Source organism: Adiantum capillus-veneris, chromosome 26, assembly GCF_014529385.1.
Source record: "Adiantum capillus-veneris isolate H3 chromosome 26, ASM1452938v2, whole genome shotgun sequence".
Taxonomy (NCBI): domain Eukaryota; kingdom Viridiplantae; phylum Streptophyta; class Polypodiopsida; order Polypodiales; family Pteridaceae; genus Adiantum; species Adiantum capillus-veneris.
In genome coordinates, this window is record NC_140956.1 from 120,821,690 (window position 1) to 120,845,743 (window position 24,054).

At 45.5% G+C, this 24,054-nt stretch overlaps 1 protein-coding gene and 1 long non-coding RNA gene across 6 annotated transcripts in view; both read right to left on the reverse strand.

The window, feature by feature from the left end:
* APG10 (Aldolase-type TIM barrel family protein) overlaps positions 1-24,054 on the reverse strand; it is a 142,770-nt gene that overhangs the window by 53,960 nt on the left and 64,756 nt on the right. For 3 of the 5 annotated variants that reach the window (XM_086501060.1, XM_086501061.1, XM_086501064.1), the window contains exons 5-7: positions 18,719-18,926; positions 17,785-17,934; positions 4,525-4,610 (exon numbers count right to left, since the gene is read on the reverse strand). In XM_086501060.1, coding sequence (XP_086357186.1) covers positions 4,525-4,610; positions 17,785-17,934; positions 18,719-18,926 — 444 coding nt within the window. The remainder of the gene's footprint in view (positions 1-4,524; positions 4,611-17,784; positions 17,935-18,718; positions 18,927-24,054) is intronic. The other 2 variants (XM_086501062.1, XM_086501063.1) reach the window with 1 other exon arrangement.
* On the reverse strand, positions 4,676-5,493 carry LOC147424089 (uncharacterized). Its single transcript, XR_015186656.1, has 3 exons — positions 5,398-5,493; positions 5,118-5,240; positions 4,676-5,009 (listed from the first exon to the last, which is right to left on the reverse strand). It is a non-coding gene; the product is annotated as an uncharacterized LOC147424089 (long non-coding RNA).

The following is a 24,054-nucleotide window of genomic DNA, read 5'->3' on the forward strand; positions in this document are numbered from 1 at the left end:
CGAGAATAAAATAAAGCAGGACCCACACACGCACGCATGGAGCTAATGACGTGGCAGAATTGAATGAATTTTCGCAGATTGCGCTGGCTGTGCTGACGTGGCAAAACCATACAAATTTCCGTAAATCACGCTGACTGCTTTTTGTACCAGATGCTTTTGAATTTAAGGCTTTTCATGTAAACTGCTTTTGGGCCTAGGGCCTTTAAATAAGAGGCTAGGGCTCATTCTCTGGCACTCTTCTGGGAGAAGGTGCACAGCGTGGAGTGCCGGCTTGTACTCTATTGATGCAATATAAAGAAATACCGAAAGGGGCGTCAAGTTCGGGGCCAATACTCTCTGGGATGGAATTCCGCAACTGTGTCGTGTGTCGTCTCTCTCTTCCAATTCAGTTGTTATTGAAGTGTTAAAAAACTCTTCAGTCTGTTCTTTTCCGTTGGCACGTGGTGCCCGTTTTGTGACACCATAGAGGTGATGACTGGTGGGGGAGAATGCCTATGGAAGAGTCGCCATGCCTCACTTGAATCATGGCTCACACACACACACACACAAAGCGAGAGAGAGAGAGAGAGAGAGAGAGAGAGAGAGAGAGAGAGAGAGAGAGAGAGAGAGAGAGAGAGAGAGAGATTATTAATGTCTTCACAAGGCCGACCTCAGCCATTGGGGAAAATCAATGTCCATGTGTGGTATATCCACTGTCATCCCAAGTAGGAAAAGCTGAAATAAACATGAAAGACTAATAAGGTGGTGCTAGGATACATCTGGAGTATACAATGAGTGGGGGAGTGGTACTGTTGTCAAAGGTGCAATGGAAAAGGTGAACTGGATGATAATCAACTCTGCTACCGTGAGCAAACCTCCTCTCGGAACCCGGCAGCCACTAGATCTCAAATCTCTACCATGACAAATTTCCTTCGTCCTCCCTATGTCAACCGCCCACTGTACGGGCCTCATAGGAAATACCTACAAGCACACAATGCAGAGAGGGGAGGGAAGAGCAGGAGAGTGGAGCACTAGAGAGAAAAAGAAATCACTAGCAAAGACGCTAGAAGAGAGAGATTGCATGTACTAGAAAACGCTAGAGAGAGGAGAGAAAGAAAACACTAGACACAGGTGATGTCCCAAAACGCTGGTAAACAATCTGCTAATGGCACACAATGAATGAATACAAGGGGGTGGGGAAACCTATATAGAGACTCCCCAGATTTGTCCTACTCTCATCCCAACACCCCACAACCTAGAAATAAGAAGGGTGCCCAATAAATATGCCACATCATCTCAAATGATAATAAACTGGCCTAGATTTGGTCCTTGTCCGAGCATAAAAGGGAGAAATGCGGATAGCTAGAAACGAGGTATTTTGAGGTTGACTTTCTCGAGAATCTCAGGGAGTTGTTCGTTGTGGTCGTGGATTTTGATTTGTTGCCAGAGTTTCTTTTGTAGTGAACTCCAGCTTTCCTTTCATAAACTTTAATCGACCGCAGCATGGTCCAGAAGATCTTGCATTGTTGATACTTAGTTGGAAAGACAATACTCTTGTAACGGTGATAGCAGTCAAATTGTATATCCCTTGCACTGGTCCTCCAAGGGAATCACCTTGAAGAAAGACATCGCAATGTAGACGTCGCGGAACCTTCGGTTGTAGTCTTCCACGGTCTCTATGGCAAGCATTTTTAAGTTTCCCCATTCTAAAAAAATCTGGACTTCGAACAGGGAGGTCATGTAACTGCGTGCAAAAATAGTCTTGAAAGCATGCCCAGTCCTTTGAGCATGCGGTTGGGTAGCGATTGAACTCCACCACTGCATAACATTATCTTTCAGAAATCCCGCAACTCGAGAAATCTTGCAATTCCCCAAAGCGTAGAAGTTGTCGAATTGTTGAAGGAACTGCAAAGCTTGCTTTTGATCCTTCACTCCAGAAAAAGTGAAAAAAATTTACCATCATCCCCCATCCTTAAAATCTTTTGGTTGGTTCGGGGCGAACCCCAAATGTAGATAGTAGGGGAATCCATAAGGGCTCCAACCATTGTACCCAGGCAGCCGTGGTGATGATGGAGATGGTGGCAACGGCAGTGGCAGAGGCGGTTGCACTAGATCAAGGTCAGACAGTTGTACCATGTTCCTTAAAACACCCCCAATTGGAATAGAAGGCTGAGAGGGTTGCCAGTTTGAGGCTCTTGCACTTCCTGGTGCTGGAGAAGACAGTACCACCTGGGGCATCAGAGAGGTCAACATGTAATTCAAAAACTCTTGAAAACTTTGAAGCATTGGGAGATTCTACTGAGGATGCCGCGAAGCTCGTCGAGAAGAAACTGCAAGTACTCTGTAGAATCCAGAAATGCCATTGTGCTCTATCTGTTCTTGGTAGGGGGTATGCTTTCAAAAAAGCACACGAAAGAAGCTCTGATACTACTGTAACGAGAGGGCACCACGTGCCAATGGAAAAGAACAGATTGAACAGACTTTAGATGCTTCAAAACAACTAAACTGAAAGAGAAACACTGCAAACGACACGGAGTCGTGGAGTTCCACCTCACAAGAGCACTTGCCCCAAACAATGGTGCCCCTTTCGGTGTCTCTTTAAATTGCTTGAACAATGTACAACTATGTGGCTCTGCTCTGCTTCTCCACGTGGTGATGCCCTTGGCCCTTCAAAAGTAGTTTACAACATCAAACCCAAAAGCACCTGGTCCAAAAGCTGCCAGCACAATTCATGGAGGTTTGTACAATCTGCCACGTCATCAGCCAACACAAATTGCAGGCATCTGTATACTACCACGTCAACATGTCAGCGTGAAATTCAGGTCGTCCGTACAACTGCCACGTCATCAGTTTTTATACATGACTTAGTGTGTATGTCTCTCCTTTGTTTAATTTGGGCCCTATCCGACAGGGTCCCATAAGTTGCTAGGGGTTAGGATTTTAATCCTAACCCTTCTTTTAATGCTTGGGCCACTCGGTGAGAAATTGTAAGTTGGTGAGAACTTCTTCTCCTTCTTCTTCTATTGCTGCTAGGGTTTAGGCCCCTCGGCCGGGATTTGCAGGTTGGCTAGCGTTAGGCTTGGGGAGCCCTAACCCGTTGGGTCTTCAGCGGCTTGACACGTCAACAGTTTGTGACAAAATGTTCTTGTGTTCTTAGAATTTCCCATGAGAAATTGGGGGCCACGTATGTTTCAACCCAAGGAGACGAACCATACTCCAAGCATACTTCTATAATTGTATGTGTGGCAGAAACAAAGACTTTGACCCAAATGACAAGAAAATAGGGATGCTACCTCCTCCCACCCTACCCAACGAGCAGATGCATGGCTTAACAGGGTGACATAGGTACACCCACCTGCAAAGCCTATCACCACCATCTTGAGCATTCTTGTGTATTACACCTAGTCTCTCAAGCTATTTCTCACTAGAGAAGTTATGATTCCCCCTTCTCCCTTGAGAATTCAAGGTTCAACGCTCAAGGCTCAGGTCCTCCTCTTTCTCAAGCTCCACCTTCAAGGCTCGAGTAAACCAAGTCTCTGCCGTCACACCTACAAGCCTAGACTATTTCCTGTCTGTTTAAACCATTTCCTTCCTCCATTGTAGCAAACCTGAAAATAAAGTATGCAAAATCCTCTTTAAATCTCCCTTTTAGACAAAGAGAAAGTGTAAGTCCAATTACTCAAACGAAGGATAATTGCAGGCTTGTTCCACATGTTCGTAAACTGATCAGAAAACAACCCCACTGAAGGTGAGCACCCTTAGGGTCACCAAATTTATGGATGGGGAGCAACATTGTACATGGGTCATCCTTACGTCTGGGCTAAGACTGGAGCAAAGGTGTATTATGCCCAGGAAAGTGCATACCTTATCCCTGTACGGTCCACAGCATTTGCCTGTGTTTGACTTCACCGTAGCTTTACCTGGCCGCTCTACTTGTTAAAATGCAAGCCCCCGTCTGATAATGACCTCCAGAAACACTAGTGTCCTGAATGTGCAACCAAAAGTTTGATGCAGATCATCATCAGCAACAAGATAAGTATTTGTAGGAACCATATCTGTTGCCCCTTTGGACAACAAGAAGCCACGTGTTGTAAAAGGCTCATCAAGTGCGTTCAATGCCATTGTTGATTGAGAAATGCTAGAGTTGTCAAACCTCTAATCAATAGTCCCAACCTGCTCCCTTAAAAGAAACAGCCTGCCAAACTATATCTATATATAGCAATGTTATTAATTTAGTTGCCAAACTACCTAAAAACCTAACATTATCTCCTTGGGCCATGATGATGCGCATTCCTGGATTCACAATTAAACTACGTTGTGTGTAATGCCTACAGCCTTAGTGATGTCAAAGAAAACTGTAATTTAAGAACTAAAAAATGTTATGTACTAACAAAATTAAGTTTTTCATTTCTCCGTTTTAGGAGAGAGAAAGTATAGAGATATGCAAAACACGAGTCAGGCTAGAAATAACTGAACGTTTTACATGATGTTGTAGCGAAACATGAGAAATAAAGGGACATTACATAGGCAGGATAAGAGGCATACAGAAGTCACAATCACATGGCTCGCTCCATTGTCAAGGTACTTTTTTGCATTGCTTGGAGTGACACCACCACCTAACTGTAAGCCACCTGCAATAAGCAAAAGCCAGCAAGAGTTTAAATTTTTTGCAATTAATTAAGGTGTTGAAAAAGAATATGCATTATCATGTTTCACATTTTGATGGCATTAAAATAGAGCATGCATCATTATGTTTCTCAACAAATTTTCACTTACCTGCACCTTAAGAAGCATGTGCATGCACTGCTGATAAAAATGATCTTGATGTTCAAAAAGATAATTCAATACATCGAGAGGAACATCGTCTTTTCAACTGACACGCGTTTTGATTCCTATATTTAAGCCTTATGGTCATTTATATGGTAGCTAAACCTGTAAGTGATTTTCAACTAAAAAAGGATCTTAACTTATGGCGACAACGGTGCAACTTCAGCAAGTGCTGGGCTTCGCCATCTCCAGATTTTCAGGGCCTGCTAGAGGAGAATCGGACCTTCTGTGTTTATCTTCCTAGTAACATAACATGAAGCCACTCTTGAAGCAAAGAAAATGCGCATCTAACGTTCACATGAATACTGCACCTCTTGTGACAGCACGGTTGGTCTTGGCATTTGCATTTCGAGTTGATAGCTAAAACCCAAACATATCTTTAAAAACATGTCTCTACTGGAGCTCACCTTTGTATCCATCTCTTAACCTCAAACCTGAAATTGTAAATCCAATGTCGCATGCAATGGGCAATGATCATGATCAGGATAAGTATCACAAAAGATAAATTGGCTTCTTATATTTATCTTCCTCTAGCCATAACATGGAGCCACTCTTGAAGAAAAGACAATGCGCATCTAAAAGATACTGCACCTCTTGTGAGAGCAATGTTGGTCTTTGCATTTGCGTTCACATCTGCAGTTGATAGCTAAATTCCCAGAAAGATGTCTCTAGTGGAGCTCACCTTTGTATCCATCTCCTAACCCCAAAATTAAAACTGTAAATCCAATGTCATGCAATAGGCAATGACCATGATCATGATAATTTTATCACAAAACCCAAAGTCGCTTCTTATACGTGGTTCCTTTTCACTGTTGAAGGTTCCATTTCCTTAAAAGAGTGGAGAAATGAAATGAAATGAAATGTTATATTAACGTCTTCAAACGGCCAAAGTGACCTATGAGACCAGAAAGTTACAATGTGGTGGATCTGATACAAAGTCAGAGTCAGAGTAACAAGATGACAACAATGACAAATGTCACAATAAAATACTATGGAATCCTAAACTACTAGGTGTGAACTAAGCAGCTAGCTGGGATAGCTAGATCACAAGAGATCCAGCATCGGTCGCTGGCGGATCTCATCAATCTCCTCCATGGTCAGTAGTCTGACCGGGCGTCGTGCATGTCGAGCCAAAGTGATCCGAATCCTCTGATGCAGCCTCCGCCGATGCTGTGTAGTCCTCCGCAGTCGTGGGCGTCTGGATCTTCCCAGCTCAGTCGCTCGGTCGATCAGTGTGCCTCTGGTGTGAGACGACGAGCTCTACTATGGTAGTAACTCCTCCGGGTGTCCAGTGGTAGCTCTAAAGAAATCTGTGATCTGTCTCTGGGACTGGCTAGCCTCTCCTCTCATCAGGCTCTCTCTGTGTCTGCGTAGCTCGAGCAAAAACAAACCCAAGCATCTCTGATCCTCGTACTGCATGACTCTGGAGAATGGTCCAAAGCCCTCTCTGAACAAGCAATGGAAGCGGCCTCGTATCTCGTAGTAGACGGGGCAGTGGCATGTGTAGTGCAACTCTGTCTCAGGCTCGATGTCACATTGGGGGCATGTCCTAGCCTCTGCTGGTACTCCGATGTATCTCCCAGTCTCGATCCGCAGCTGGTGTGAAGATGTACATATCTGGCCGATAGCACATCGTATCCCATGAGACAAGTGGGTGTCCATGTATCTGGGCCTCGTCACAAAACCATCAACCGTAAGCTCGAGGAGATGCTCTCTGTAGAAAGCCATCTTCGTGCCCAGCTCCTATGCTGGTTGTATCCATGTCCTCCTGGTGTCTAGCTAAGTCAAGTCGTGGCGGATGAGCCCGGTGATCTCTGACTGTGTAAGAGTCAGAGAGGGTGCATCCAGTGAGTACTGGCAGAGAGAGAGAGAGAGAGAGAGAGAGAGAGAGAGAGAGAGAGAGAGAGAGAGAGATCTTACTAACATTAATTAAGTTTTTTGGAGGCCAAACTCAGCCTACGAGTTCTGTCATGTCTCCTCTGACATCCCATAAGAAGGAAAGCTGAATTAAAAACTAAATGAAAGCTAAAACTCAGACTGAAAGGGGCAACCAACACAGAGTAGACAATAGCTTAGAAAGGATAATGTAATGGGATGTAAATAGAGGAAGCTAAAATCTCTCTGGGTAGGGGCTGAGAATGCGAACTGTATATGATGCACATAATCTAACTTGCTCCATCCGGTACCATATTGAGCATATAAGATTGTGTGCATCAATGGAGGTAGGGTAAAGAGGTAAACTTGGCCCCTTCAGGGGCCAAGGAAAACTTGATGTAGAGACGAAGTGTCTTTTCCTCATGACTTGAAATTTGCATTACTCACCACCATCTCAAGTAAAGGGTCAGGTGCAGCACGTTCCTTGAACTTTGCACTACTCAGCCAGCCCATCTATTTACGCCCTCAACTTATCCTCCATGTGCATTCTATGAAGATATGAAAAATATCTATCGGCAAGGGTAGATATCTGGCAAGGGCGGTCCAAACCTGCAGAAAATATATTTCCCAAACTCTGTCCTGTGACTTTTTGCCTCTTCACTATATTTATGTACTGCACTCATTCCAAAGTTGCTCGTCCAAATTCCAGAATCACCCGTCGATAGTTTATTTAACTCAATGGCATGTAAATTTTTCTCACCATCCAACCTTTATTTCCCTTAGTAATGGCCCCCTTTTACATTGGCTCATTACTCTCGGCAATTCCCACCCAATGTAGCAAGAAATCTATGTCATGCACTCTATTGTGGGTGCTCCTCAGTGCAATATGCAAGAAATCACTCCAAAAAAAGAAACACACGGTAGAGCAATATGGAACAAAGCAAGACTATAATCAAAATGACGCAATAGAAGACTCCAAACCAAGTGGAAACTCGACTAAACTCATGGAACCTATACAAACTGTCACAAAATCAAAGCACCAGTAGCAAGAATGTCATGCTCTCTATTGTGGGTGCTCCTCAATGCAAAACGCAAGAAATTGCACTCCAAACATAGAAACAAACACTGTAGAGCAATATGGAACAAAGCAAGACTATACTCGAAATAACACAACAACAAACTCCAAACCCAATGGAAACTATACTAAACTCGTGGAACCAATACAAACTCTGGCTGGTAGAATCAAACGGGACGGCCCCACGTGCCAACTGGAAGAACAAACTAAGACCGACGTTTAGTACTTCAACAATTGAACGGGAAGAGAGAGAGAGAGAGAGAGAGAGACGCTGTCACGTGCACATCTAACCCTATGTGCATACAAGCTACTTCGGGACTAGGGTTCATATCAGCTTAGGAAGTGTTCTGACACCTTTGTGAGCCTGTGCGCAGGCCGTGCATGTCCAAGCGCTTAGAGTAGTTGCATATCCTCTGGTTGCACACAGCATGATCATCAGCATTACAGTCAGTAGCCATCATCAGCATTTACAGTACACAGAACCCATTTTCCCTATTTTAGCCATTTTTCACTTTTTATCAATAAGTGACTTTGTAGGAAAACTGGGTAGGGCAAATTTGCTAAACTCTATAAACGAAACCTAGCGCTAGCACTTTCTGGCAAAAGAGGCAGCAGGAGCTCTTACACTTGCAGTGCACCTTCTCAGCAAGACCGGCAGATTTCCTCAATGTTTTCAGCCATCAAGACCAGCCAACGTTTTCTACAGCAGATCAGCCTTGGCATTTCTGCACCAGAGAGCCTAGCGTTTTTGCAGATCCAAGATCAGCCTGACGTTTTTGCAACTTGCAAATCAACATCAGCGTTTTGCAGATTCCCTGCGACGACAGAATCAGCCCTAGCATCAGCGTTTTCAGTGTTCAGCACTTAGAAGACTCCGCATGTACAGCCCCAAACCTTGCAGATCTCACCTACCCGCAGCAGATCCTCGCCGCACAGTCAAATCAGCTAGCGTTCTTCAGTTCAGCCGGCTGTCCGCAGATTTCAGCATCTGCGTTTTCAATGCATCATTCGCGCCTCGTCGCCATCACCGTCCTTGCCGCCACAGTGTCAGAATTCAGCAGATAGTAGATTTGCAGATTTCAGCCCCTAGCGTTTTCAGATTTCAGTCGGCCTCGTCGCCATCATCATTGTCGTCGACATCGTGGGCAAGTCCATTGCATCTAGACCATTGTACCAGATTTGTGCTATCAATAGCATAGACCTCTCTCGCCATAGAGAGGGGGGCCCTTGGAGGAGGGTTTGACAGCAGTTTGGTGTCGTATTCTTCTCTTTCTCTCTCTCAATCTCAGCACCTTCATTCACAGCGTTATTCACTTTGTTTGTGATCGTTTGCACTCTCTCACTAAAGGAACGGAAGGCTCCCCCTTCCGTAAGTGAAAGGAACCCTTGAGCACAGTTCAGAGCACTCATCTTGAGCAAAGTTCGACATTCACTTCCACTACACCTTACATTGGTATCAGAGCTTTGGCAGTGTTCTATATCACTCAAAGAAAGAAGAACAAGAGAAATTTCTTGCTTGTTGCAGTCGCACGTAACCCATGCCCTCTTGGGCATGTCAATTCCTACCTGTGTTTTTGAAGAGTGACAAGTAGCCCAAGAAAGAAGGGCTTGTACGGCCTCCCCTCTATCCTCTTTTCACTCATTGAGAGCGGACCGTGCACTTAGCGGCCGGCCACTCGACGTGAGGTGGGAAAAAGCAACCTTGGTGTGAGCGCAAGGCCCCCAAGGGTGCGCCCGCAGGGAAGAATAGAGCTCGGGTAAGAGAAAAGCCTTCTCTAACACAGATTGCAAGCTAAAGAAAGACCTCAAGAACCTCAAGAACTCAAGAACTCAAGAACCTCAAGGACTCAAGAACCTCAAGAACCCAAGAACCACAAGAACCACAAGTTCCTTGTGGACTTAAGTACCAAGAACTCAGTGTATGGTCATCACCCGAAGCGGAATGGATACTTTGTGTGAAGGTGATGAGCATGGAAGTGGCGAAGAAGAATTTTCCCCACCAGGAGGTTTTTCCGACCCTCCCCCTTCCCCATCTACGCCAAGGGTTGCACCAAATCCTATGGAGGCTTTGGTCAAGACGATGATGCACATGATGTTACAACAAGAAGCGTAACGCACCACCTTGGAGCGCAAGCGCAAAGAAAGAAAGGCAACATTGGATCGCAAGCGTGAGCAAGCGCGCTTGGCGGCCGAGGAAAGAAAGGCAACCTTGGATCGCAACCGTGAGCAAGCGCGCTTGGCGGCCGAGGAAAGGAAGGCAAAATTAGATCGCGAGTGCGAAGAAAGACGGTTAGCCTTGGAGCATGAGCACGAGCAAGCGCGCTTGGCGGCCGAAGACAGAAGGGTAGCCTTGGAGCATGAGCGCGAGCAAGCGCGCTTGGCCGCTGAAGACAGAAGGGTAGCCTTGGAGCGTAAGCGTGAGCAAGCGCGCTTGGCGACCGAAGACAGACAAGCGGCCTCGGAGTTAGAGCGTGAGGCACAGAGAGACCAACACATGCAAGAGTTGGTCCTACAGGTACTCACCTCGAAGCTCGAGCCGATCAAAGAGGTTGATAGTTCATCAAGTAGCACAAGCAGAGATTCGGACTCCAACAACCCCGTCACAAAGAAGATCACATTCAGTAAGTATGACGGTAAGATGGATGCTAGTGTTCTTCATTCTTGGTTGCATCAATTTAATGCTTATTTTGCGAAAACTAAGAAGACAGGGAATAGCAAGGTTTTGACGGCAGCCATGTACCTTGCCGGTGATGCCATTAATTGGTCCCACGCTTGGCAAGAGGAACAGTTGACCACGCACCTAGAGGAAGCCAAAGAAGGCGTGCCCCTTTCTTTCAATTGGGCTGACTTCCAAGACAAGCTCAAGGCACGGTTTATGCCATCCCAGTACCTACCACGATTGAAGGACGATTGGCGCAGTCTCAAGCAAAATGGTATGCAAGTTATGTCTTTCTCTAATCGTGTTTTGCAGCTCGGCACCCAATTACGCAAATCGGATGATGAGCGCGAAGAGGCATTCCTTTATGGATTGGACAAGTATATAAAGTATGATGTCGAAGTACTCGATCCAATCGATCTCAACAAGGCGGTAGCGATTGCTCTCGCACGGGAGATGAAGCACAATAAGGGAAAGCCTAAGGAGAACAAGTCTTCTCAAAGTACCTCTCAGACTCCTCAGAACCCTCAGAACGGTAAGAATGGTAAGAACGGTAACTCTTCTAGCCAATCTTCCTCTAGTCTTTCAGAAAAGAACTCACTCAATGAAGCTAAGGGTAAAGCTAGCACACTTGCTAAACCTAAGCTCACCCCAGATGAAAAAGTTGCACAAGGAATCATAGGAGGATACATCACGGCAGAAGAACAAGTCAGTTATTCTAAGGAAGGTCAATGTTATCATTGTCACGTCAGGGTCATATAAAGAAAACATGTCCTAAGATTGAATCTATTGAATCTAAAGAACCAACAGAACCCACATCCTTTGTTAATGCCATAAATGAGAACACTCGTGTGTCCCAAGTTTCTCATGATCCTCTCATTGATGAGTCTCTCATGAAGTGTTATGGCCATGTGAATGGTCAACACATGGTGGCCTTGTTTGATTCTGGTAGTATGCATGATGTGATTGGTGACACTCTTGTCAAAAGAGCCCGCTTGGAGGTTAGCAAGACATCTCCTCTCGAGGTGTCGGGCTTCGCTCTTGGTATGGACTCTCTCATTACTCGAGAGTACCTTGATGTGTTAATTCGTTGTTCAACAAGCGTCCTTCCGCAGAAAATTTGTAGTGTCTCCTCTTTCATGATGTGATATGATTCCAGGCATTCGATGGTTTCATGAGCATAACCCTCTCATTGATTGGACGGACAATATTCTCACTTTCAAGGCCAAAAGTGACTCTCCCATTGTCATTAGTGCAGAGGAAGTTGTTCATTCTTCATCTCTCATTTCTAATGTGCAGGCGAAGCTTAAAAAGAAACAAGAGAAGGAGACTCTCTCAGGCTTTTCTTCTCCTAAGCACGACACACATGATTTACATGATAAAGATGTGTTTATTCACAAGGATGATGATTTGCATGATAAAGATGTGATTGTTCACAAGGATGATGGCTTAGTTGATGCTTTTTCTAGTGAAGCTAACCTCATTGCAGATACAATCAATCATGTAGAACCGATCTTGGCTCTCGAGTCAAGGTCCAAAGAACCCACTCAAGAAGTATTGTGTGATCGCATGATTAGTCAACACGCATTGTTCGAGTGTTTCATTCGTGACGGTTTCTTGTATTTTTGTCACCGTCTTTATGTGTTCCCTTTTCAACAGGCATGCCATATTGTACAATGCACATGACTCACTCACGGATGAGCACGGATGTATGCGGATTTCTCTCGAAAAGATGAAACGTTTGCATTCAAGGAAGTCACATTCCATGTCTCTTCCTGGGCATGACGCAGTCTCTGAAAGAGCACAAGAAAGATTGACCATCAAGCATTGGCATTTCCATTGTGATTTGCCACAGTTGATTGATTTAGATCAGAAAGTCAAGATTCGATCTCATTTTTTGCGTGTGTTTGGTAAACGGCTTGGCACTCTGTCACTTTGTTCATCTACATTGCATGCACAGTCATCTAGGAAGCAAAGTATTTTTCTACACACTCTAGATGGAATGGGTATATTCATGATTTTGTATTGAAAGTGGTTTCAGGAATTTTCCTCCTCAGAATTCTTGAAGAAGGTGAACCAACGTCCATAGCCGAAGTTGGAACATTACAGCAGCCACAGATCACTCTCGCTTTCGGCGCGGCCCAAAGAAGCAAGCATTGCAGACCTTTATGAAGTTCAAGAATTGCACGACCCACGCATCAGAGTGGGCCGGCGAAGAGTCCTTTCCAAGATTCCAAGAGTTATTGGCGATCTCCCTTGACGCCATACAGTTCGGTACCAGTACCTCACTTTAAAAAGGAGGGGATGTCACGTGCACATTTAACCCTATGTGCCATGTGGACAAGCTACTTCAGGACTAGGGTCCAAGTCAGATTAGGAAGTATTCAGGCACCTTTGTGAGCCTATGCGCAGGCCGTGCATGTCGAGGCACTTAGAGTAGCTGCATATCCTCTGGTTGCACATAGCATGATCATCAACATTACAATCAGTAGCCATCATGAGCATTTTACAGTGCACAGAACCCATTTTTCCTATTTTAGCCATTTTTCACTTATTATTAATAAGTGACTTTGTTGGGAAACTAGGTAGCGCAACTTTGCTAAACTTTATAAAAGAAACCTAGCGCTAGCACTCTATGGCAGAAGAGGCAGCACAAGCTCTTACACTTGCAGTGCACCTTCTCAGCAAGACCGGCAAATTTCCTCAGCGTTTTCAGCCATCAAGACCAGCCAGCGTTTTCTACAGCAGATTGGCCTTGGCGTTTCTACAGTAGAGAGCCTAGGGTTTTTGCAGATCCAAGATCAGCCTTGCATTTTTGCAACTTGCAGATCAACATCAGCGTTTTGCAGATTTCCGGCAATAGAATCAGCCCTAGAATCAACATTTTCAGCTTTCAGCACTTAGACTCCGCTCAAGTACAACCCCAAACCTTGCAGATCTCACCTACCCGCAACAAATATGAAAACACTGCTGGCTAGCGATTTTCAGCGTCCTAGTATGCTCCCGGCATGGTCCAGACCGGTGCAAAGGGTTTGGGGAGGGTGGGGAATCAATGTAGCAGCCCAAAGTGGTGTAAATCTAACAATGAGAAGGCATGAAGAAGGCACAACGAGCCAAGACCTACAAAATTATGATATTTGTTTAACTTTTTTATGTTTGTACATGAGTTTAAGTTATATACAAGTGACACTTCAAAAAACTCACTTTACACGTACCCAAGCCAACCCGATAGCTGGCACTACACTCTCGACTTGCACTACATGTACATGTGCTTACTAAAAAAAGATAAAAACCCCACAAAACAAAAGCCCACACACCCTTTTGACATCAGGCGTCATGTACATATGGACAAATTTACAAAAAACAGGGTGTCCAGAATGCACCCAACAACGCTATGCTGATCTAGTGCAAAAACAAAAGGCTGAACTGATGCAAAACACTCAACTGAACTAATGCAAAATCGTTGATGATGCTCGCGTGTTGGCAATAGAAACTCTAGGTGCTGAGGTGGTGGTGACACGGGATGCCTCTGCGCATATTGGGTTCTGATATCCTCATAACTGAAGGCCCAAGTGACTCTTCTATAGGTTGTTTAGCCATTTGCCCTACCTACTTTTTATAATGTCATGGCAAAGTCACTTATTAATAAATGACTTAAGCAATTGTTCATATGCCTATATGCTTAAAGTGATTATCCTATGAAAGTGAGGGTATGTAACTATGACCTGCCTAATCATGCATGTCCCTCTAGAGGCTCACAAAATGCAAAGCTAGATCTTGAGCTAACTAAGACTAATGTTGACCTTTAGGAGTAGCTTGTCCACGTGGCTCTAGTGCAATGTGCATGTCATATCCCCCCATGTTAAAGGTGAGACATAAATGCCGAACGTCTTCCTATGGATGCTTTTTGAACTTCTAATGTTGAATGATGCTTGTGGATACATAAACGATGAAATCTCCTCCAAACTTACGGATACTACATATGTAGGTACTATTGCGATGTAAACATCAACAAGCTAAGTTACTAGGCAACCTTACTATTGTTGTAGAATATCAGCCTTGATGCTGACTCGCCTTGCGAGTAAGTACTACCACCCCAATAGTCCTGTCGTAAAAACATTGTGGATGAAGATGAAAGGTAAGGGTGCTCAGAGGTATTTCCAATGGTTCCTTGTCGACAAAGTGCATACAAGGCAACCAGATCTTGGTACTCAAGGTTTGAATCTTTGTGTATTCGATGCCAATCTTCATTCAAAGACATAGCGATGAAGGCAGGAGCGAGCCCAATGAGCGATGGACTATGGGTGGGAGTGGCTAATATTTGTATACAACACGTATTAGTCCGAGACAAGGACACAAAACTTCTTTGATATAGAGAGAAAAGGAATCTGAGAGAGGGTTCTTGGGTTCTTAGTTCTTCTGGGGTCCTTTATTCTCTCTTTAAGTTTGGGAACCAGAGCACGTCTAGAGCTCTCATACCAATGTCAAGTGCAACGGAATGGTTTAAGGATTTTTACTCGGATCTAGTACTTCGAACAAACAAAAGGTTACTTCACTTCAGAGAACTGAACACAATGAAAGAGAGAGGCGCGCGCACACACACACACACACGCGCGCGCGCACACAGAGATGACACCGCATGTCAGGTCCCAACCACCCTCAAGGGCCACCTTGCTCTGCCAGAGCGAGTACTTGCTTTGATTATTTGCACAAATGCTGATACAATGGCTAAATGTTAAATACAGAGTGTTGATGCTTTATGCGGATGAATTGCAAAATGCTAGGGGTGATCTGATGCAAAACCCTATGCTAATCTAGTGCAAAAACACTGGGCTGAACTGATGCAAAACGTTGGGCAAGACTAATGCAAACATATTGGGCTGAACTGATGCAAAATGCTGAGCTGAACTGATGCAAAAACGCTGAGCTGAACTGATGCAAAAACGTTGATGATTGTCACCTGCGCACTTCACTTGCGCTATGTGGCCATGCTTCAACTACAGTCTAGCATGAGTCTTAGCTTAGGACCTAGTTTGGCACCTTTGTGAGCCTCTAGCAAGACGTGCATGTCCAGGCCGGTCATAGTTGCATACCCTCTCTTGCACAGTACCACATTTCAACATGTAGGCAATTTACCGCGTATGAACCACCTCTAACCTGGCACTTTATTATTAAGTAATTTTTAGCATTTTCTTAGCAAGGTCGTGAGGACTGATTTGGGACTGCTCGACCCAGCCTCATGCACCTATAAAGGGAGCTCTTGGGCGCTAGAGACAGAAGGGCCAGAAGCCTCAAAGCTTGCAGGGCCAGAACAGCCAGCGTTTTCAGCCTCCTCTCCATCAGCTTTTTCAGTCTTGATCATCAGCGTTTTCAGCCAGAACAGCCAGCAGATTTCAGCCCGTCGTCGTCCACAGCGATAGCATTCAGCCCTTAGCCTCGTCATGGTTGCAGATTCAAGCCATCAACATCGCTACCAGTTTTGGCATTCAGATAGCCTTGTCGCCAACGTCACCGTCGCCATTGTCATCGTCGACACAGAACCCATTTGTACCTCGCCGTCGTCGTCGTCGTCGTCGTCGTCGACACAGAACCCATCAGTACCTCATCGTCGTCGTCAACATAGAACCCATCAGTACCTCGTTGTCGTCGTCATCAACATGGAACCCATCAATACCTCGTCCTCATCGTCATCATTGTCGAGATAGAACCCATAAGTACCTCAGTACCCCTCAATACCCTTCAGTATCTCAGTAGTACCCAACATCACTAGCATCAGTACCCATTAGCATCAGCATCTCAATTTAGTCATTGTATTAGCATTGTGCAAGAATAAAGAAAGTACTTGCTTTGTCAACAGCCGAATGTCGTCTCTCTCTCTCTCTCTCTCTCTCTCTCTCTCTCTCTCTCTCTCTCTCTCTCTCTCTCATTCAATTCACTTTAGTTCTTTCAAGTGAAGTAAAGTGTCCTTGTGTTTGTGCAGAGTATTGGCGGTGGAAACCCTAGGTGTTGAGGTGTTGTGGACGTTGGATGCCCGTGCAAGTACTGGGTTCTGATATCCTCAAAATTGAAGGCAAGATGACTCTTTTATATGTTTTTTCAACTTTTTTAGCATTTTCCCTACCTACTATTTATCAATGTCATGTCAAAGTCACTTATTAATAAATGACTTGAGTGACTGTTCATACACCTACATGCTCAAGTGATTGTACTATGCAAGTGAGAGTATGCAACTAAAACTTGTCTAATCATGCACGTTTTTTTAGAGGCTCACAACATGCCACGCTAAACCCTAAGCTTACTAAGACTAATTTTGGCCTATAGCAGTAGCTTGTCCATGTGGCTCCAGTGCAACGCACATGTAACGATCTATCTCGAGAGAATCTTTGGTGGGGCACATGCTCTCCCCTCTTGCCATCCTCTAAAACTAAGGATGGCCTTCTTCAATGTTCTTTTCACACCAGAGGATGTAGAGTTTCTTTTAACCCCAAAGCAAATTTGTGCACTTTGTAGAAAATTAGGTATGTGCACAGGAGCTTTAAGCACTACGTCCTTGTATTTATCTGCATATTCTTGCACATTTGAACCTTTTAGTGACATGAAAAACCATGCCTCATTAGCTCTACTACGCTCATCGGTAGATACAAAGTTGTTACTAGACGTTACTTTAAAATCTTGTCACGTGGTTGAACAAGTTTTTCTTGCTCAATTTTATGCCACCACCTATGTGCTACATCTAACACCATTGTGAGAGCCACTGCTCAACCACATCTACAAATCGGTTATGCAAGGATCCGTTGTAATTTGGGAGTTTTCAAGTCCTTGATTTGTCATTCTGGCCCCTTGGCCGGCATCTTACCAGATCCTGCCGCCCCATCATGACTACACTCAAACATGGGTGCATAACCTATACCCTGCATCTGGACTTGTTTGCCTTTTTCATCAGGTTTGTTTTCCCCCATCTTTTGCATTTAATCCAATCCAATAATGTTCTCAACGTTTCTTAAGAAAAACTAGCCATTCTTCAACAGTTGTTTCTTGAGTGTCAGGATGATGTGTCTCTCGAGGCACTTGCTCTACCATCTTGTCAAGTTCTGTGTCAAAAGCCATCCTGGTAAGTTCTTTTTTTGTTCTTTTTTTTATGTGTGGGCATAAATGTCAAATTGTACCACAAAGTATGTACAAACTTCTTAAACACAAACTTTAGGTGCATCAAAAGCATAATAACAAAACTTGAAACATCGATTTCTGCTTAAAATGCATGCATGACATCACATTTATGGCATTCCCTAAATGTACGCCTTCACCATTCAAGTAAGGCAATTAAAGCTGTACACTCACAACCCCAAACAAAGCAAAGTGATTGAATAAGTACATTCGAAAGAGTCAATATAGGCTGCTGAAATTCTGCCAGCCGTGAAACAATTGCTTCTTGAACTTCTAGTGGCACTCCTCTGTAGCAGCAATCGTAGAAGAAAGGTTAATGTAGGAAAACTACATAAAGAGTAGATTGCGTGTGACGACTCTGTAAAGACAGAAAATAGTGCAGGAATCTCTCCACGACACTCTCTCTCTCTCTCTCTCTCTCTCTCTCTCTCTCTCTCTCTCTCTCTCTCTCTCTCTCTCTCTCTCTCAATAATGAGTTTGCGAATCTCTTTCTCAAACTCTGTCCTGCAATGTTTATGTTTCCCCTCTCCACGATTTCTCTGCATTGCACTCTGCTAGAGTTGCTAGTCCAAATTCCAGAATCGTCCGTCCATACATTATTAAGCTCAATGGCATGTAAACTTTACTCACCACCCAACCTTTATTTCGCTTACTAATGGATCCCTTTTGCATTGGCCATTACCCCACTGACCCCTAGCCTTGAATACAACTAAAACTCCTAGCCTTCAGATGCCTGGTCCTGGATCATCTCGACCCACTCGGCCAGATCCTCCATTATTCAACCTTTTAATGTTTTCCTGGACCATCAAAGCAACAAAGGGGATGCAAGAAAACAACATATTCTTAGAAAACCGTTTTCAAGAAAATGAAACATCAAATGCAGCACTCAGACAATATTTTCCTAACAATTGTCTATTGCAAAATATCTTGTGAAAAGGAGGGGGGGGGGGGGGGGGGGGGGGGGGGGGGGGGCGCGGATTAAAGTCAGAAACCACTAAAGTTCTATGCAACACTTAAAACAGTGAGAAGAAATGATACTAACTACATACTCTCAAGAAAAGTTGACTTCACAGCCAAACAGAAAAGTTGTTAAATACAAAACAAAATCAAATACAAACAACTGCATAGTATTTTGGACTTGCCTGGAAAAGCATTTATAGCTTCAAGGGCAAAGTGTTGGCTTGCCTCATCTGACCCAAGCATTATAACATGGCCACCAAACAGTCCATCTCTTTGATAAAGCTGTGCATATTCTGCTGCTGACTTCTCACTTTCGAAGTTGGTCACCAGATTTTCAGCACTCCCAGGCTGATCTGATAAAGTGGACCCAACAATTTGCTTGACTTTACCCTGAAAATTAACCGAAGCATGGTGCAGAGAAGCATGATCTTAAAACTTCAATCCAAGTAATCTCTCTCTCTCTCTCTCTCTCTCTCTCTCTCTCTCTCTCGCTCTCTCTCTCTCTCTCTCTACCACATATTACTAGTACAGGATGGAGCAAGATAGCTTGATGCACTCTTATGATTGTACTACCTTGAGCACATAGACATGCATATACCCTTAGAGATAGAGCTCCAGCCCTCCGCAGATATCCCCTGGATATATCATCATCACCATCTTCAGCACATCACTACTTATTTTCAGTTCAGTTCATCAGTTCCATTTCCTTAGTCTTTCCGATAGACGGATGACATACACACCATGTATATTTGATTTGTCTCATAGGCCGATTTCGGCCTGACATAGCGTAAAATCTCTCTCTCTCTCTCTCTCTCTCTCTCTCTCTCTCTCTCTCTCTCTCTCTCTCTCGTGGAGGTAATCGGGGGAGTCCGCCACGCACGGGGACTCCATGACCCAGTTTCGGGGCCGTCGGCACTTCGTCGGCGGATCTCATCGGGAGCGTCGGCAAGGCGCTACACGCGGACGGGTTGTCCGTTTTGGACGTTCGAGTACTTCACGCGGAGGTCTCGACTTCCTCTTCGAGCTCAGCAATGCACATTCACAAACGCGCGCCCAAGGCGCTCCTCATTCGCAGCCGACAGCTGTCGGCAGATTTCTAGTCGGTTCACATCAGCGAGCGTCTCGACGCTACACGCGGACGACTTGTCCGTTTTGGACGTTTAGGTACTCCACGCGGAGACCTCGCCTTCCTCTTCGAGGTCAACCATGCACACCCATGAACGCGCGCCCAAGGCGCTCCTTGTTCGCAACCGACGGCTGTAAGCAGGTTCAGCCCACCCCGACCCGAGGCGGTCCAGGGCATTTTCGGCAAGTTTCCAAGTTAGCCCCAAGTGGCCTCAGAGAGTTCCAAGGGGACCTCTTAGATATGCGCTCAAGGCCCGAATAGCCTCGTTCGCTCAACATTGATCCTAAAGACGCTTCTGCACTCAACTAAACTTCATGTACGCGCGGTGCCACGAAGGCTCACGTGCGCGTCGAGCTAGACATGATCTCAGGTCGTTTTCTGGACGAGCCCATCAACGAGCCGCCAAAGGGACTCAAGTTAGTGGACGCGAGCCTCCCAGCCCACGAGCTCCAAGTTGCGGGCCCTTGGCCTCTTGCTAAAGGTGTTCACCTTGAGTGTCCCGGGCAGCCCCATAACACTGGTCGGGTGGTGATTGTAGAGCGGCGCTCCACATGACGGTGCGAGACCTATGGAACCACACTCAAAGTTGCCACCTAGAATTGTAATGGATCCATGCGCCTTGATGTGGGTGCGGGTGCTTTTGAGGATAGTTTTAGGGGAAGAGACATTGTCTTCACTCTGAGACACATCAGGCCCCTGAGCATCTATGCCTCACATTAGTGGATATAGATGGGAGACAGCCTGTAGACAGGAGACACGATCAGAGCACAAAGGGCGGGGCTCCGGAGGAGTGGCAGTGTTATTCAAGGAGGAGTTGCAGCCATTGATACATATAGCCCGCAGGGATGAGCAAGTTAGGTACATGTGGGTGAGATTGAGAGCAGAGACAAGCGGATATCTTTACATTGCTATTTGCTACTTTCCCCCGAGTACGTCAGTTTATGAACCACCCAGAGGACAGTCCCCCTTTTCTATTTTGGATGATGACATATGGGAGTTCTCTAGAGATGGTGACATCATCATTCTAGCGGATTTCAATGCTAGGATTGCCCATCATCAGACAATATTTTATGATACTTCACGGGAGATGCTGAGAGAGTTGGATGTTGCAGAGACGGGCCTATCCAGACTATCACAGGATTGGGAACACACTGAGTATGGACGACACTTGATAAACATGGGGACTGCACATGGATTGGCCATCTTGAATGGCCTACAAAGATTCCCCGTTGCGGGGGGTTTTACATGCTTTCCACACAGACATGGAGCCAGCACAGTGGATTATGTCATGGCACAGCCGAGCCTCATCTCTAGTATCCAGGATCTCATAGTTGGACCCAGACCTGTTGGTGTGGCAGTGGATCATGCTCTTGTGTCGTTGACCATCTCTTTTCAGTTTAGTGTAGCACACAGGCCACGGGCAGCAGCCCCTACTCGCTACACCTTCACGCGCGAGACGGACTCTGTATACAAAGATGAGATCTACAGACGCCTGTACACAGAGGAGCCAGGGCGACCTCTGGAGGAGCTTACTACTATACTGACACAGATACTACATGATGCAGCATTGGAGGCATACCCACATACCCAGCCTGAGCAGAGACGTTGTTCGGGGAGCATGCCCCAGAACAGCCGGTATGATGAGGAATGCCGGGACACTAGAGCTAGACTTCAGAAGGAGGTACTTTTGGGGGATATCACTTACAGACAATCACAGACTGACTTCCAACGCCTAGTGCAACGGAAGAAGAGGGCATTTTTGGCTCCCCTAGAGCAGGACCTATACCAACAATTCTTGAGTCAGGACTCACGTGAGGCATGGCGGCTCTTTCATGAGCACTCCCCCCGCCATCACTTCTATAGAGGCCTGGGGCCAATACACATCATCTCTGTACACAGTTCCTGAACAGCCCCCCCTTCTCGACTCCCCCGATCCATGCCCACACACATGTCCTTATTTCACCGCTGAGATGGTGAGGAAGGCCATTGACAGGATGAGGACTGAGAGAGCATATGATCATGATGGCTTAGTGGCTGAGCATTTCACGCATGCCAGAGATCTACTAGCAGAGCTTCTAGTAGTTATGTTTAACCGTGCCATGTGTGAGGGCTTGCCTAATACTTGGAGCCTATCTATTATTGTACATATCTTCAAGTCGAGAGACCCTATAGAGCCTGAGAATTATCGCACTATCATGATTGGACACACATTGGCACGGTTGTACGTATCTATTCTTGAGCACCAGCTGAGTAGATGGGCAGAGAAGGAGGGGATACGCGCAGCCGGGAAGGCAAGGTTCAGGAGGGGTTTTTCTACTCTTGACCATATCTTGACACTCAGAGCCATCATTGAGAAGGGCAGATCATATGGAGACGGATCTATTGTAGCTTTGTGGATTTCCGCAAAGCATTTGACACAGTACCCAGAGCTAGATTGATGCGCAGATTACAACAGATGGGAGTACCCACAGAGCTCATTTGGGGGGTCATGGCATTATACAGGTCAGTAGTGGGGCATGTACGCACCTCAGAGGGTCTATCCACACTGGTTCACTTAACTATTGGAGTGAACCAGGGTTGCCCGCTCTCTCCTACTCTATTTGGTATGTATGTGCATGAGGTTTCTGACTACATTGAGAGAGATGGTGATAGAGGTGCACAGCTGGCAAGGACATGGATTCCACTATTGTTATATGCTGATGATATTGTATTGATCTCCGACTCTCCGAAGGGGATGCAACGTCACTTGAATGCTTTGCATAAATTTGGCCATGAAAGTGGTTTGTCCGTCAACCTTGCTAAAACCAAGGTCATGGTATTTAATACCACCCCACAGTGGATCAGGAGGTAAGCGCCCGCATTCACATACGGCCAAGAGACAGTGGAGTATACAGATGCTTACACTTACCTTGGAGTGGTTTAGTGGGCCAGCATTTTCATTGAGGAGGGCAACAGAGACTAGATTGACCAGAGCCCATGCAGCATTGGGAAGATTAGAAAAGATGTGTTCACAGATTCAGTTTCAGGAGCCTCAGACGAAGCTCTGGCTCTTTGACACTTTGGTGGCCTCTGCATTGCTTTATGCAGCTGAGATTTGCGGACCTTCATTGGATCATCATGGGAGGACAGGCCGCACTCATGGATGGGCGGACATGGAGAAGCCTCTAGTCTCTATGATCTCGCGGCTCATTAGAGCTAAGGCTTCAGTACCACGTGCTATTGTCCGAGCAGACCTAGCTGCTTCCCCGCTAGTGATTGAGGCACTCACCACATCTGTTGTAAGGTGCAGCGGAATGAATGTTGTATTTTCTCAAGATTAGTGATCTTTATTGCTCAAGGTTCCTTTTAGTTCTTAGGGAAAGAGAAAGCTTTCCGTCTTATGGAGAGTGCTATGATCACGAACAAAGTAAGTGGATATTGTGCGTGCAGTGAATGAGACTGAGAGAAGGAGAGAGAAGAGATACGACACCGAGAGGTTATAAAACCCTCCCCCGAAGGCCCCACTCTCGTCGGCGAGAGTGGTCTACTTTGATTGCACAAATGTGTACAATGCGTATGCAATGGACTGATGCAATGGGACTATGCCGATGACGACGACGACGGTGACGACGACGACTTGATGGCTGAAATCTGCGATCTTCTAATCGCTGAATTCGGGGACTGTTTTGGTGGCTGAAAATGACTGTTTTGGCTGCGTTTTCTTGGGCTAAAGTTGGGGGAACTTCTGCAACCAACTTGGGGTGGTTCTGCTGCGACTTGTTTGCTGAAACCTGCGTTTTCTTCAAGGCTGAAATCTGCTGATCAAAACGCTGAGATGGCTGGTCCAGAAACGCTGAACTGTGGCAGCAGATAAGGCTGAAAACAAAAACGCTGGTGCTGCCTTTCTATTGCCAAAAACGCTGGGTCAGATGCTACAAAAAACGCTGATCTGTGGAGACATAAAAACGCTAATATGCTGCTTGTGAAAAACGCTAGCAAAGCTGAGGTCTCCTACGATGGTGGGGATCTGCAAATGCGATGATGCTGAAGGTAATGGTGGCGACTCTGCAATGGAAGGAGGCGCCAAGTGCTTGGATTTGCCCGCGAGGATGGATGTCCAAAAACGTTGGGGGTGCTGGGGGGGTACTGCTGAGAAGTTGCCTATTGAGCGGGAAGCTCCTGCTACCTCTTCTGCCAGAAAGTGCTAATGTGCGTTTGCTTATACATTAACTTAGCAAAATTGCCCTACCTACTTTTATTGGAAAGTCACATAAAAATATATAAGTGAAAATAATCAAAAATAGGAAAATAGGCTAAATGCACTGGAAAATTCCCCTGATTGAATCTGATGGATTCTGAAGGGAATACTGATGATCATGCTGTGTGCAACCAGAGGATATGCATCTATGCTAA